The 15595-nt window shown below is 41.1% G+C and overlaps 1 protein-coding gene across 1 annotated transcript in view; it reads left to right on the top strand.

Moving 5' to 3' along the window:
* The window catches only part of OSBPL11 (oxysterol binding protein like 11), a 67149-nt gene extending 59175 nt beyond the window's left edge, over positions 1–7974 (top strand). The window contains exons 12-13 of the mRNA XM_002813196.6: positions 4805–4958; positions 6260–7974. Of these exons, the coding sequence (XP_002813242.4) occupies positions 4805–4958; positions 6260–6325 (220 nt within the window). The 3' untranslated portion in view covers positions 6326–7974. The remainder of the gene's footprint in view (positions 1–4804; positions 4959–6259) is intronic.
* Positions 7975–15595: the final 7621 nt, after the last annotated feature.

The following is a 15595-nucleotide window of genomic DNA, read 5'->3' on the forward strand; positions in this document are numbered from 1 at the left end:
TATAATTTTTTGAGTTACAAGCAGAATTAATCACTTTGTTCATGAAATACCGTGTTTACTTAAAAGAATGATTGATAGACAAACTGTGGTTCTTCTAATTTCAATGTTAGGTAGACATTTTTCTTGTAAATGAAAGACATGAATGTGATACTTAAAGAAAAACAATTGACAGTATGTTACTAATAATAAAATTTGAGCTTCAAGGCAAAATTAGAATTTTAGAAAATTGTATCTGCCACCATGAACTTGAAAACTTCCCAATTAGTTTTCTGGTGAACTTGGTGCTGATATGATTGAATGTGATTTTTTAAAATATTGTATAGTATGTCAACATCTGGAAGATATGCATAACTCAATGAACCAGTATTTTTCAAATGACTAATGCATGACTAATGACTAATCCAGAATCATGCATGGATAATGATCCATTCAGGATGCACATTAGACCAGTGGATTTCCATATAAGTTATTTGAAAAAATAATTGACATTCTTTAATTTTCCACATTGCAACTAGCCTTTTTAAAATTACCACTTGTCGAGTTTTGAAACAGTATGAAAGAATTGAATTATTTGAAAAATCTGTTAAAATATTTCTTCGCTTTTTCAAACTGTATCTGTGTGACGCCAGATTTTTTTTTTTTTTTTTTTTTTTTTGAGATGGAATCTCACTCTGTCACCTAAGTTGGAATGCAGTGGCATGATCTCGGCTCACTGCAACCTCTGCCTCCTGGGCTCAAGCGATTCTCATGCCTCAGCCTCCCAAGTAGCTGGGATTACAGGTGCACACCACCACACCCAGCTGATTTTTTTGTACTTTTAATAGAGATGGGGTTTCACCATGTTGGTCAGGCTGGTCTCGAACTCCTGATCTCAGGTGATCCACCCACCTCGGCCTCCCAAAGTGCTGGAATTACAGGCTTGAGCCACCATGCCCGGCCCAGATTTTTCCTATATATACTTTAAATCAATATATCACCACAGATTGAATGTATGGGCAGATAAAGAGATGCTTCTGGGCTGGTGTGGTGGCTCACGCCTATAATCCCAGCATGTTGGAAGGCCAAGGCGGGTGTGTCACTTGAGGTCAGGAGTTCAAGACCAGCCTGGCCAACATGGTGAAACCCCATCTCTACTAAAAATACAAAAATCAGCCGGGCATCTCTACTAAAACTACAAAAATCACCCAGCGTGGTGGCACGCACCTGTAGTCTCAGCTACTCGGGAGGCTGAGGCATGAGAATCACTTGAACCCAGGAGGTGGAGGTTGCAGTGAGCCGACATTGCACCACCGCACTCTAGCCTGGGTGACAGAGCCAGACTGTCTCAAAAAAAAAAAAAAAAAAAAAAAGATGCTTCTGTATTTTATTTGCTAAAATTTTATAATGAATTTTATAGTTTCTATATACATGAGGGATATTGCTCTGTTCTTTTCTTTAGGGGAATGTTTTGAATTACAAATTACATATGTTTAATATATAGGGCTGTTAAGGTTTTCTGTTTCTTCAGTGAGCTTTGGTAGTTTGTCTTTCAAGGAATTAGTTCATTTCAGCTAATGTGTCAAATTTATTGTCATATAGTTCCTAATATTACCTTATTTTTTTATCTATGTAGGATCTGTAGTGATATCCCCATACTTATTCCTTATATTTGTAATATCTTTTTTCTCATCAGTGTGACTAAAAGTTTATTAATTTTACGCAAAGAACCAGATTTTGGCTTCACTGATTTAATCTATTTTTGTTTTCTTTCTCATTGAATTTTGCTCTTTTATAAAATCTCTTTTTTTCTCCTTACATTGTAAATAATTTGCTTTTTTTTTTTTTTTTTTTCTTCTAATTTCTTACAATGGAAGCTTAGGTCAGGGGTCAGCAAACTTTTTCTGTAAAAGGCCAATTAATATTTTAGCCTTAGTGGACCAAATAGCCTCTCCCACAGCTACTCAACTCTGCCCTTACAGCATGAAACATCCATAGACAATAAGTCAATGGTGAGACATTGTTATATTGCAATAAAAAATTATTTACAAAAATGGGCTGTGGGCCATAGTTTGATCCCTGGTTTAGCTCATCAATTTTTTTTTCCTAAATGTTTAATGCTATAAATTTTCCTCTGAGGACTGCTTTATTTCTATCTGATGACTTTTTATATGTTTTCATTTCAAAATATTTTCTTATTTCCTTTGTGGGGTTTTTTTTTTAACTCATGAACTTATTTACAAATGTGTTGATGATTTCTAAATGTTTAGAGATTTTCCAGCTATCTTTCCATTATTTATTTCTAATTTAGTTTCATTTTGGTCAAAGAATATACTTTGTATGATTTGAATTCTTTATTTAGGTTTGTTTAATGACTCTGAATATGTTCTGTCTTGGTAAATGTTCCTTTTTTTGTGTGTGTGAGACAAAGTAGTGTCTTACTCTGTCGCCCAGGCTGGAGTGCAGTGATGCAGTCTCGGCTCACTGCAACCTCCACCTCCCTGGTTCAAGCGATTCTCATGCCTCAGCCTCCCGAGTAGCTGGGACTACAGGCGTGTGCCACCACACCCGGCTAATTTTTTTATATTTTTAGTAGAGATGGGGTTTCACCATGTTGGCCAGGCTGGTCTCGAACTCCTGACCTCAAGTGATCCACTCACATCGGCCTCCCAAAGAAGTGCTAGAATTATTCATGAGCCACCGTGCCTGGCCTTGGTAAATGTTTCATGTGCCCTTGACACGAATGTGTATTGAGCCCAAGAGTTTGAGACCAGCCTGGGTAACATGGCGAAACTCTGTCTCCACAAAAAATATAAAAATTAGCTGGATGTGGTGGCATGTGCCTGTAATCCCAGCTACTCAGGAGGCTGAGGTGAGTGTGTTCTATAAATGTCAGGTCAAATGAGTTGACAGTATTTTTCTAGTCTTCTTTGGTCTTACAGATTTTCTGTGTATTTATTCTATCAGTTGAGTTTAGTTATTGAGATTGGTTATTAAAATTACCAATTACAATTGAATATTTCACTTTGTAGTTCTGCAAGTTGTTACTTCATTTTATTAGAAGTTCTGTTATTAGGGCAGGCATTTATATTTAGGATTGTTATGTCTTGATGTTTCTGTTTTTGTTTTAATGTCTTTCATTATTTATGGAGAATTCCTTATAAATTCATTTTTATGTTTGAGCCATCTCTTGTATCATATTTTTTTAAAAGGAAATTTGATACTTGATTTTCAGAAATGTGTTAGGAAACCTTTTGGAGCCATTAAGATACATATGTAGCCTTAATTCTTTAAACTATAAGACCTTTGGCATACTATCCAGCACTTTGGGAGGCTGAGGTGGGCGGGTCATTTGAAGTCAGGAGTTCGAGACCAGCCTGGCCAACATGGTGAAACCCTGTCTGTACTCAAAATACAAAAATTAGCTGGGCATGGTGGTGCACGCCTGTAGTCCCAGCTACTCAAGAAAGTGAGGCAGGAGAATTGCTTGAGTCCAGGAGGCAGAGGTTGCAGTGAGCTGAGATGGTGCCACTGCACACTCCAGCCTGGGTGACAGTGAGACCCTGTCTCAAAAAAAGAAAGAAGAGATGAGAACAGAAGAGAAAGAGGGAGGGAGGGAGAGAGAAGGGAGGGAGGGAAGGGGAGGAAGAGAAGGAAGGGGGGAAGAAAGAAAGAAGAAACAAAGATGTTTAGTAACTTTCTCGAGTAGTACAGTCATTACCATAAATAAGTTTTAGAATATTTTCATCCTACCGTAACATCTCTCATGTTCATTTACAGTTAATCCCCATTACCCCCAGCCCAGAGAACCACTAACTTTCTGTCTCTATAAATTTGCCTTTTCTGGATATTTCATATAAATCATATAATGTGTGATCTCTTATGCCTGGCTTATTTCCTTAGTATAACGTTTTTGAGGTTCATCCATGAAGTATTAATTGCATGTATCAGTGGTTCATTGCTCTTTATTGCTGAATAGTATTGCACTGTATGGATATATCACATTTTGCCTATCCATTTACCAGTTGGGGGCAATGATGAATAATACTGCTGTGAACATTCTCCTACAAGTCTTTGTATGGACATTTATTTTCATTTTTCTTGGGTACATACCCAGGAGTGGAATTGCTGGGTTTATGGTAGTTTTATGTTTAACTTACTACATCTTTTTTCACATGTACATCCAGTTGTCCCAGCACCATTTGTTCAACAAACAGTTCTTTCCCTAAAGAAGTGTTGTGGCAGTTTTTTGTTTTTTTTTTTTGCTTGAGATTTGTTAAGCTTTCCTCTCCCTGTGTGTGGCCTAGAAACACTCTGAACAGCGAGTTAGAGCGCTCATAGGACTCCCCTCATTTGTTTCCTTTCTCAAGGATCACTGCCCTGCACTGCCTTTTGCTCAGTATCTGAAAACCACTATCGTATTATATGTTGCCTGGTTTCCTGGTTGATGAAGGCAGGAAAATAAATGTGTTCCCCATTATTTCATCATGTCCAGAAGCACAGTTGGTCTTGCTTACATTTCAACTTTGAAAATTTACTTCTCTTTCTACTTGTTAATTTCTAAGTTTTCTAAAAACAAAAAAATCCTCCTTTTATAACCTGGAAAAATACAAATTATTTTTAATTTAAAAAGAAGCAGAAGGAGCAGCATCCTGGACATAACCATCAGCAGCACAGTATCATTATTCTTGGAATTCATAAGCATGACATTGTAGATGTGATTTAGGAAATGTTATTTTATAAAATTATTGTAATTTTGAGGGTATTGATTCTATTTAATTATCTCTTTTAAAGAATGCTTGTAAAATGTGTGGTTTTTGGATTTCAGGCGATTGTGGAAAAATGTGACAGACTGTCTGAGAGAATCTGAAATTGATAAGGCCACAGAGCATAAGCATACCCTGGAAGAACGTCAGAGGACTGAAGAAAGGCATCGTACTGAAACAGGCACACCTTGGAAAACCAAATATTTTATTAAAGAGGTATGCTGTACATGTGTTCAAGATAAAAATGTATCTACTTGGTTGAGAACTTTAGCTTACTAGGCTTTGTTGAATTGCTATCACTTATACATCTTTATTTTTAAAAGTAGTATGGCTGTATATAAATACCAACTGTTTTTGAGACCAGCCTGGGTGACCTATAGCAAGACTCTGTCTCAAAAAAAAAAAAAAAAAAAAAAAAAGGCAGATATACCATACCAGGAACAGATTCTAAGAAAGAAGAGTTTCTAAGTGAGAACATCTATATATCATTAAAAATGAGCTAGGGGGTGGCCAGGCTCGGTGGCTCATGCCTATAATCCCAGTACTTTGGGAGGCCGAGGCAGGTGGATCACCTGAGGTCAGGAGTTCGAGACCAGCCTGACAACATGGAGAAACCCCGTCTCTACTAAAAATACAACATTAGCCGGGTGTGGTGGTACATGCCTGTAATCCCAGCTACTCAGGAGGCTGAGACAGGAGAATTGCTTGAACCCAGGAGGCGGAGGTTGCAGTGAGCCAAGATTGTGCCATTGCACTCCAGCCTGGGCAACAAGAGTGAAACTCCGTCTCCAAAAAAAAAAAGAAAAAATGAGCTAGGGGGGCCTGGTGCGGTGGCTCATGTCTGTAATCCCAGCACTTTGGGAGGCCAAGGCGGGTGGATCATGAGGTCAGGAGTTCGAGACCAGCCTGGCCAACATGGTGAAACCCCCATCTCTACTAAAAACACAAAAATTAGCCGGGTATGGTGGCACGTGCCTGTATCCCAGCTACTCAGGAGGCTGAGGCAGGAGAATTGCTTGAACCAGGGGGGCGGAGGTTGCAGTGAGCCAAGATTGTGCCACTGCACTCCAGCCTGGCTGACAGAGCAAGACTCCGTCATGGGAAAAAAAAAAAAGAAAGAAAACAAATGAGTTCTGGGGTGCCAGTGGAGACAGGGAGAACAGTTAATACCTTCCCGATCATTTCTCTATACTCCACCTGCTGCCCATAACTCTGTGAGTGAGGCTCAATCTATAGCATCTTGGCAAAATTCGCAAAATTGCTACAAATGGTTCTTGCAAAATTAAATGTTCATGGGTCACAAACTAGATCCTCCCGTACCATACCTTCTCACCTAAATCCTAGCTAAACCACAGGCATTGTTTGATGTCTTAAGCACAAAGACTTTATTCCTTCACAAAAACTTTTTTTTGAATGTGAAAATAGAATTCCATTTCAGTGAAGGTGTTGCTTCTAGTTTTGGTTACTGATTTTGATAATTTTAGAGGGATGATTCTTTATCTTTTTATTTGTTTCAGGGAGATGGCTGGGTTTATCATAAACCACTTTGGAAAATAATTCCAACAACACAACCAGCAGAGTGACACATACTATCTAAAACTCGACCAAATGAGGTTCTTCTCTGTTTACCCTAAATCCTCCCAGAATGGAGTCATTGCACTGAGTGACCTGCTTCCTGATTGCGCAGACTGAAACTAGCGAAACCTGAATGTACCTACTAGGGCACCATAATACTGCAGCAAGACCAAAGTGGTAAAGAAACACAGTGGACTTCTTACCAACCTGTTCATGTGATGTGAGCAATACCATCTTAAAACTTGTTACCTGAATCAGTAGATGAATCTTTTATCCAGTTCTTGCTCCTAAAATTAAGTTTGAATCCCCTATTTTTGCACAGGGGCAGCAGAAACACACAACAATGAGAACTCAGTGACTTTGATTTCTTTGTAGTGAAAAGTGAAGTCTCTGTTTCAGAGTTTGTGTCTTTCTTTCTGTCCATAACTGAAGTATTCACTACTCTTGTAAACCAACCAAGAGGAGGAGAAAGATGACCCAGAAGTGGATTCAGCCATTGTGCCTGAAATCAGTGTTTAAAAAAAAAATCAACCAGGTTGTGGTAACAAGGCATTCTATTTCTTCAAAAAGACTGTATGCCTGTGTCTGAGGAACTTACCCATTATCCACCTCTGTTGGAACTCTCTTTTAAACAGTACATTTATAGATTGATCAGAATTATAACCATGGAGAATTTTTTCTTCTGAGCATTTTAATATACTTGAAAACAACATTGACTTGAAAAATTTCAGAACATTTTTCAGTACCTAGTTTTATTAAATATTACACTTGAGAGACAATTTTTAAAAATGTGTTAATGTCAATATGATGAGATTTTAGCCTTTCTCCAGAACTAAGGCATTAAAGAAAATAGCAAATATTAAAAAATAAAACTGTTACTTTCTACCTTCTTTCTTTTCACCTCTAGGTTAATATCCAGTATTATGTGTTATCCCTTTGGATAAGTATGCTTTATTTTACCTCTGTTAAAAATTAAAATAAATGATTCTATTCATACTTGTCAGTAATTCAGAACTTATATGTGTAACTGAACGCACATGTAAGGTATGTTTTTTTTTTTTTTTGAGGAAATGTAAATGCTAAAGAAACAATGAAATGAAAAGGTATCAGAAAAAAAGATCAGGAAGTTGTATTCAGGTACAAATCTTTTTTTAAATAAGTATTTTGTTGAGGTTGAAGAATTGCTGGCATTTAAAAGAATAGAGCTAATTATGGCTTTCATCATTCATTCATGTATTTATTGAGCACCTACTTATTATGGTGCTCAACACTTGTTACTGCAAGCTACCTTAATTTCCCAAGAGTGGTGCCTTACTCTGTTTTTTCTGATATGGTCTTCCAATCAGTGTGTGTAACATACCTGTTGTTTATCAGCCATTGTAGGTGGCTGTGTCTGTTGCATCATCATAAGAAGTTTAAGCTTTGTGCTCTGATAAATTGTGTTCTGTTAAAGAGGTCAGTAGGATGAAAACAGCAAAACAATAATTTTTTCAACAAATTGTAAATTATAAGAAAAAGAGTTGGTTTGTGTACAACAATTTTAATGATTCCCTTGTTCATTTTTGCTGTGAAATGCACTGAAAAAAATCCTCAAAATGAGTTATAGTTCCTGTGTTGGGAAAATTGACAAATAATAAAAATAGAGAACAAACAATAATGCTTCTGTCTCTTTTATGAATGGAGAGAAATAGAAAGTTTATATTCAGTAGAGTTATTGCCCTGTTCATTTGAGAGGGGCATGGATTTTCTGTTTAAGTCCTTCAGGAATCTTCAGCTAGGTGGTAAATTTAATAAGAGTTTCTAAAAATTGAAATGTTTAACTTTTAAATATTCTGGAGATAGAAGAAGAATATAAAATGAAACCAGGCTGATCTGCATGCAGTGGCATTTACAACTAATTGATCACAACCAATTATAGATTCCTTATTTTGTTTATTGTGAGGCAGAGTCTGACTCTGTCGCCCAGGATGGAGTACAGTGCATAGCTCACTGCAGTCTTGACCTCCCAGGCTAAACCAGTCATTCCACTTCACCCTCCCAAGTAGCTGAGACCACAGGCACACACCACCACAACCAGCTGATGTTTGTACTGTTTGTATAGACTGGATCTCACTATGTTGCCCAGACTGGTCTTGAATTCCTGAGCTCAAGCAGTCCTCCCACCTCAGCCTCCCAAAGTACTGGGATTACAGGCGTGAGGTACCGTGCCCAGCCCCATTTACAGATTTCTTTGTTCCTTCTCTGCTCCCACTGCTTAACTTGATTAGCCTTTAAAAAAGAAATAAATAAAAATTTTTAAAAATAAAATGAAACCAGAGATTTTTGTTTCATTTGAACTATTTGAGTGCTGTGTCTGCTTTCACACTGCTGATAAAGACATGCCCAAGACTGGGAAGAAAAAGAGGTTTAATTGGACTTACAAAGTTCCACACGGCTGGGGAGGCCTCAGAATCATGGTAGGAGGCGAAAGGCACTTCTTACATGGTGGCAGCAAGAGAAAATGAGGAAGATGCAAAAGTGGAAACCCCTGATAAAACCATCAGATCTCGTGAGACTTATTCACCACCACGAGAACAGTATGGGGAAAACCGCCACCATGATTCAAATTACCTCCCACAACACGTGGGAATTGTGAAGTGGAAGTACAATTCAAGATGATATTTGGGTGGGGATACAGAGCCAAACCATGTCAAGTGCCCATTTATTTCTTTGGATTGTTGAGCCATTTTAAGAATTACTGAAATATTAGTTGTAAAGTTATTATGGAAAGTAATACATTTATGAGTAATGAAATCTCCCCCACATTATTGGGTTGAACTCTTTGACAAGAATGAATTGTTATACTTCAGGCTGACTGTTTTACCTTCTCCCTATCTAATTGCCTTCCCACTGCTCTCCTAGAAACGGGGCCCAGAGAGTGAGGAAGGAGCAACATCTGCTTCCAGAAGCTGCAGCTTACCTACCTCACGAGAGCTAGAGGCTTTTTCTATTTTGATTTTTTTTGTCTACGCCTTGGTACTATTTGGCTAGGGAAACAAGTCTTTGTGGCAGTTGTGCCATATTTGTATCTCTTTCATTTGGGCCAGAATTTTAAATGTACACTTCCTTCTGGTGGTTAGCAATTGTGTGTTAAGAAGTCCAAGACCGCCAGGCATGGTGGCTGATGCCTGTAATCCCAGCACGTTGGGAGGCTGAGGCGGATCAGAAGGTCAGGAGTTCAAGACCAGCCTGGCCAACATGGTGAAACCCCGTGTCTACTAAAGATACAAAAAATTAGCCAGGCATGGTGGCTCATGCCTGTAATCCCAGCTACTCGAGCGGTTGAAGCAGGAGAATCACTTGAACCCGGGAGGCAGAGGTTGCAGTGAGTCGAGATTGTACCACTGCACTCCAGCCTGGGCAACAGGGCGAGACTCCATCTCAAAAAAAAAAAAAAGAAGTCCAGAAGTCCAGGGTGGCCCGGCACAGTGGCTCATGTCTATAATTCCAAAACTTTGGGAGGCCAAGGTGGGTGGATCAACTGAGGTCAGGAGTTCGAGACCAGCCAGAGCAACATGGCAAAACCCCATCTCTACCAAAAATAAAAAAATTAGCCGGGCGTGGTGGCGTACGCCTGTTAGTCCCAGCTACTCGAGAGGCTGAGGCAAGAGAATCACTTGAACCCAGGAGGCAGAGGTTACAGTGAGCCAAGATTGTGCTACTGCTCTCCAGCCTGGGTGACAGAGTGAGACTCCATCTCAAAAAAAAAAAAAAAAAAAAAAAGTTCAAGACTGGAAGTAACAAAAAGAGAGTGTTCCAGCCATATATTTGGGCTTTTAATTTTTTTTCCCATGGTGATGACACTATACCTTCTGCAAAATATTTGTGTTTAAGCCCCCGGTCATGTTGCAGTTAGACAGTTTTTAAGCCTCTAAAGGTAACTTTATGTTGTATATTCGGTAAGTTATGGCATATCCGTATTGATTCACTGAACTCAGTACATTATGGTCATCATTATCTCTAATACCTGGTTGTCATCAAAAACAAAAAGTAGTACTGAATTTCTCACCCCACACACAATTCTAGTCCTTATGCTTAACTCCCACTGTGACTGTCTACTACTTGATAAATAACTTCTACAGATTCTTAGAAGGACTTATTAAGGGAAAAGACTGTACTTTTATGTTTTTATTTGTGCTTGTTAATATTTCTTTAATTTAAAAAATGATTGCTGGGTGTGGTGGCCCATGCCTGTAATCTCAGCACTTTGGAAGGCTGAGGCAGGGGGATCACTTTTTGAGGTCAGGGGTTCGAGATCAGCCTGACCAACATGGTTTTTTTTTTTTGTTTTTTGTTTTTTGTTTTTTTGAGACAGCATCTCACTCTGTCGCCTAGACTGGAGTGCAGTCGTGTGATCTTGGCTCACTGCAACCTCCGCCTTCCAGGTTCAAGCAATTCTCATGCCTCAGCCTCCTGAGTAGCTGGGGTTATAGGCACGCGCCACCATGCCTGGCTAATTTTTGAATTTTTAGTAGAGATGGGGTTTCATGGTGGCCAGGCTGGTCTTGAACTGCTGGCCTCAAGTGACTCGCCCGCCTCGGCCTCCCAAAGTGCTGGGGTTACAGGCGTGAGCCACCATGCCCAGCCGAGACATCATTATTCTGAATATAGTCATCATATTTCTCGCTTCTACAGAAGCATCCTCAGTGAGTTTTATTGGGTGAGAAAATGACATCCTCATCCACATGACTCTCCATTCCTTAGAGGGACACAACCCTATCTAGCCAAACCCAGAAGAACGCAGGTACTTACACAACTTTTCTCAGAGAGTCAAGAAAACCCAAAAGTGGTCTTTGGGCTTACCTTAAATCTGAATGGAATCTACCACTATGAGATGGTCATAATAGGGACACTGTAGTTTGCACAAGTGTTACAGGAAAGGGGTCCCAATCCAGAACCCAAAAGATGGTTCTTGGATCTCGCACAAGAAAGAATTCAGGGCAAGTCCACAGTGCAAACTAAAAGCAAGTTTCTTAAGAGAGTAAAGTAGTAAAAGAACAGCTACTCCATTGACAGAGTAGGACATTCCCTAAAGTAAGAGGAGAAACACATTCACCCTAGGTACAATGCTTGGGTATATGGGAGAGTGTGATCTGCTACAAGGGTTTATGATAAAGGATTAATTTTCTTAATTACTATATTTTGCAAGAATCGATATTATTATTTTTAAAGCAAAATCAACAATGCCTTTGTTCTCCAGATATCGGGATACCTGGACACTCCCAACTCTGGGTCTGTTTAGTAAACATTATTAATTTGTTCCCTTAACCGTAAACATCTAGAGGCTAGGAATGCCTGGCTTTCTGGGAATGCAGCCCAGCAAGTCCCGGCCTCATTTTCCTAGCCCTCACTCAAAATGGAGTTGATCTGGTTCAAACACCTCTGACACAGGGAGTGTGCAATCAGTATACCTGAGGATGGAGGAGGAAGAGGAGTCGGGACTGAAGGGAGGTGGTACATCATAAGCACCGAGCTACACAAAGCTCAGGCTCCATGGGCCTTGCTGTGGCTTATGGGATGCTGTGCAGTCAGTGGGCAGGTGACCCAAGGGCAAGCCTGGGCCTGTCCCTTTGTGCATGCCACATGATTTCAAATTCAAACTAAGTTCCACACCACTAGGAGTTTTCATGGCATGCAATTCCAGAGTGCAAATGGCTTGCACATGTGCAGTTTTTTGTTTTGTTTTGTTTTGTTTTGTTTTTTTGTTTTGAGTTGGAGTCTCACTCTTGTCGCCCAGGCTGGAGTGCAGTGGCATGATCTCGGCTCACTGCAACCTCTGCCTCCCAGGTTCAAGTGATTCTCCTGTCTCAGCCTCCCAAGTAGCTGGGATTACAGGTGCCCGCCACCACACCCAGCTAATTTTTTTGTATTTTTAGTAGAGATAGGTTTTCACCATGTTGGCCGGGCTGGTCTTGAACTCCTGATCTCAGGTGATCCGCCTGCCTCAGACATGTGCAGTTTTAACAGAGATTAAGGCAAGACCATATCCCTCTCTCACACTGGGTATGTGCCTCCTGGTGGGCAGTTGTACGCAAGAGGCGGTTATTGTCAGACCTCTGAGTCCAAGCTAAGCCATCATATCCCCAGTGACCTGCACGTATATATCCAGATGGCCTGAAGCAACTGAAGATCCACAGAAGTGAAAATAGCCTTAACTGATGACATTCCACCATTGTGATTTGTTTCTTCCCCACCCTAACTGATCAATGAACTTTGTAATCTCCCCCACCCTTAAGAAGTTTCTTTGTAATTCTCCCCACCTTTGAGAATGCACTTTGTGAGATCCACCCCTGGCCCCCAAAACATTGCTCTTCACTCCACCGCCTATCCCAAAACCTATAAGAACCAATGATAATCCCACCACTCTTTGCTGACTCTTTCGGACTCAGCGCACCTGCACCCAGGTGAAATAAACAGCCTTGTTGCTTACACAAAGCCTGTTTGGTGGACTCTTCACACGGATATGTGAAACAGTTATGGGCTCCCTTGGGATCTCCACAATGTGGAAATGCTCCCCCAAGACTTGCGCTTCATGTGTTCGGGGCCCAGAGTTGAATGGGATGTTGCTGGTGGGAGGTGAGAAACAAGTGGCCAGGCTCTTCTGAGTTTCCAAAATAGCCTTACAGGTAAGCTGTTATTACTCATATGTACAATATTAGTTGAGAGGTGCCACAAGACTCACTTGTCCGGAAGAACTTTGGCCAACCTGTGCTTCCTCCTAACCTGTCTTGTTTAAATTTCTTAGCTGTAAGTGACTATTTGCCTCAGAAGGTCTCTATCAAAGTGTATTTAAGTTATCCGTCCGGGGAGAAAAATTTCTACCTTGTAGTGGCTTCCATGGTTTTTAGCTGTTGAAGATTCTGGTAGCTGGCTTGCTGTAGCACTTTGGGGAGTTTCTCAAGCAATAGGGGTTGAGGATATGGTTTTTCTGATTCTGGGTATATATTCCAGTCTTCTCCAAGGGCATAGAACCATGAATCAATCTGGAAAATCACCTTGGCTGACACTGAGACTGCCAGGGACAGAGCAGATATTTCATAAATATTTACTGCATGTTTAGTTGAGTAGATGAGTGCTTCACTGCAGCAGTTACAGCTCTAGGTTGCATAGAACAGAGACCAGGGCCAGGCGCAGTGGCTCATGCCTGTAATCCCAGGACTTTGGGAAGTCGAGGTGGGAGGATTCCTTGAGCCCAGGAGTTCAAGACTAGTCTGGGAAACATAGTAGAATCCCATTTCTACCAAAAAAAAAAAAAAAAAATTAGCTGCACATGGTGGCATGGGCCTATAATCCCAGCTACATGGGAGGTTGAGGTGGAAGGATAGCTTGAACCCAGGAGGTCGAGGCTGCAGTCAGCTGTGTTCATGGCACTGCACTCGAGCCTGGGCGGCAGAGTGAGACCCTGTCTCTTAAGAAAAAAGAAAAAAGAACAAAGATGAACTCTACTCATATGAAGCAAATAGAGAAATAGGACAGGAATTCACATAATTAAGGCTGGTGATTCTGTAGAAAGTTGCAGAATCAAGGTAGCTTCAGACACTTGGCACAGAACACACAGGAAATTCGACTTGGCAAAAACCTGGCCCTAGCATTGCCACAGGCTCAACCTCCAGCATTCCCTCCGACCCAAGATTCAAAATCTTGGGAGTTTAAGGGTCTGAGTTGGTGAGTTGAAATAATCTTCCCAGAGGTGGTACAAGAAGGATCTGGGCTCCTCAACTCCTGTGATGGGAGGCTACAACAGAGGTACATATTAAAAATTGCTCCCCACACAAGTCCTCACACAATGAGGAATTTGCTCCAAAAGAATATGGTGGTACTGATAGGAGTGTGGGAAGAAAGATCTTGTGCTGCGACCAAGGGCGAAGAATGTCATCCACACTGACACTGAAAGAAGAAATGGGATGGGGTTTGGGTTTGGTTGCTGCTGAGAAGAAGGGGATAGTTTCAGAGAAAGGAGACGAAAGTGACTGTCACAGTCCCTGGGAGGCTGGCTGGCCAGGCACAAGGAGGAAAATCCTGGAAAGGGGGAGAACAGAACCTGGATGATGGGGACCAGAGAATAGATATTTCTTGGTGTTCCCAGGCTAACACGGGAGCTCAATAAATGTTAATGACAAATTGAAATCTAAAACATGCTGTTAATATGCAAGGGACTGAAGTGGCTTCTGCCTGGCTAGTCATTCCTGCTCCTGAGGCTTCCCCACTCACTCCAGAGCAAGTCACCACAGACTCTCCCCCAGTGAGGGCTGTGAGGGGGAATTCCTTCCCTTCCAGAGTCAGAAGAAGGGGGAACATCTATTTCCATAATCTCCATGGAGTTAGCCTTGGGCTTTCCCAGACCTCAGCACACAGGTGTGACTTTGCCTTCATAAGCCAAGGAAACCTGCTTTTCTTTGTGTGTGTTCACATAAGGAATCAATTCTCGATTTCCGCAAATTATTTGCATTGTCTCTAGAAGAATCTCTCTTCTTCCTCTCCCCCATGAAGAGAAGCAGCATGGCCCAAGGGCTTGGGTTCTGGGTGTCCTACAAATCTGGGTTTGAATCTCTTTCCCTTATTTAATGGCTGTGTGACTTTGTCAAATATTACTGAGCCTGCTTCATCTGTGAAATGGGGAAAATCATGTCCTTTTTTTTTTTTTTTGAGACAGAGTCTCTCTCTGTCACCCAGGCTGGAGTGCAATGGCACAGTCTCTGCTCACTGCAGCTTTGACCGCCTGGGCTCAAAGGATCCTCCCACTTTAGCCTCCCAAGTAGCTGGGACTACAGGGGCATGCCACCCCATCTGGCTACTTTTCGTATCTCTTGTAGAGACAGGGTCCGACTATGTTGCCCAGCCTGGTCTCAAACTCCTGGGCTCAAGCAATCACTTCGGCTTCCTAAAGTGCTAGGATTTTTTTTTTTTTTTTAAGAGTCTCATTCTGTTCCCTAGGCTGGAATGCAGTGGTCCTATCATGGATCACTGCAGCCTCAAACTCCTGGACTCAAGCGATCTTCCCACCTCAGCCTACTGAGTAGTTGGGAATACAGGCACGTGTCACCATGCCCAGCTTGTATAATGCCTGTCTTGCAGGGAGGGGCGCTGCATGAAAAAGTATTAATATGTGAAGTGCCAAAGACATAAAAAAACTGCAGCTATCATGATTCTGACCATTGCGCAGGGTGTCCAAAACATGGACCCATTAAAAAAATTCAAAATGCCAGCTCCCCTCCCACCCCAGGCTTTTTACATAACCA

Source organism: Pongo abelii, chromosome 2 (assembly GCF_028885655.2).
Source record: "Pongo abelii isolate AG06213 chromosome 2, NHGRI_mPonAbe1-v2.0_pri, whole genome shotgun sequence".
NCBI lineage: Eukaryota > Metazoa > Chordata > Mammalia > Primates > Hominidae > Pongo > Pongo abelii.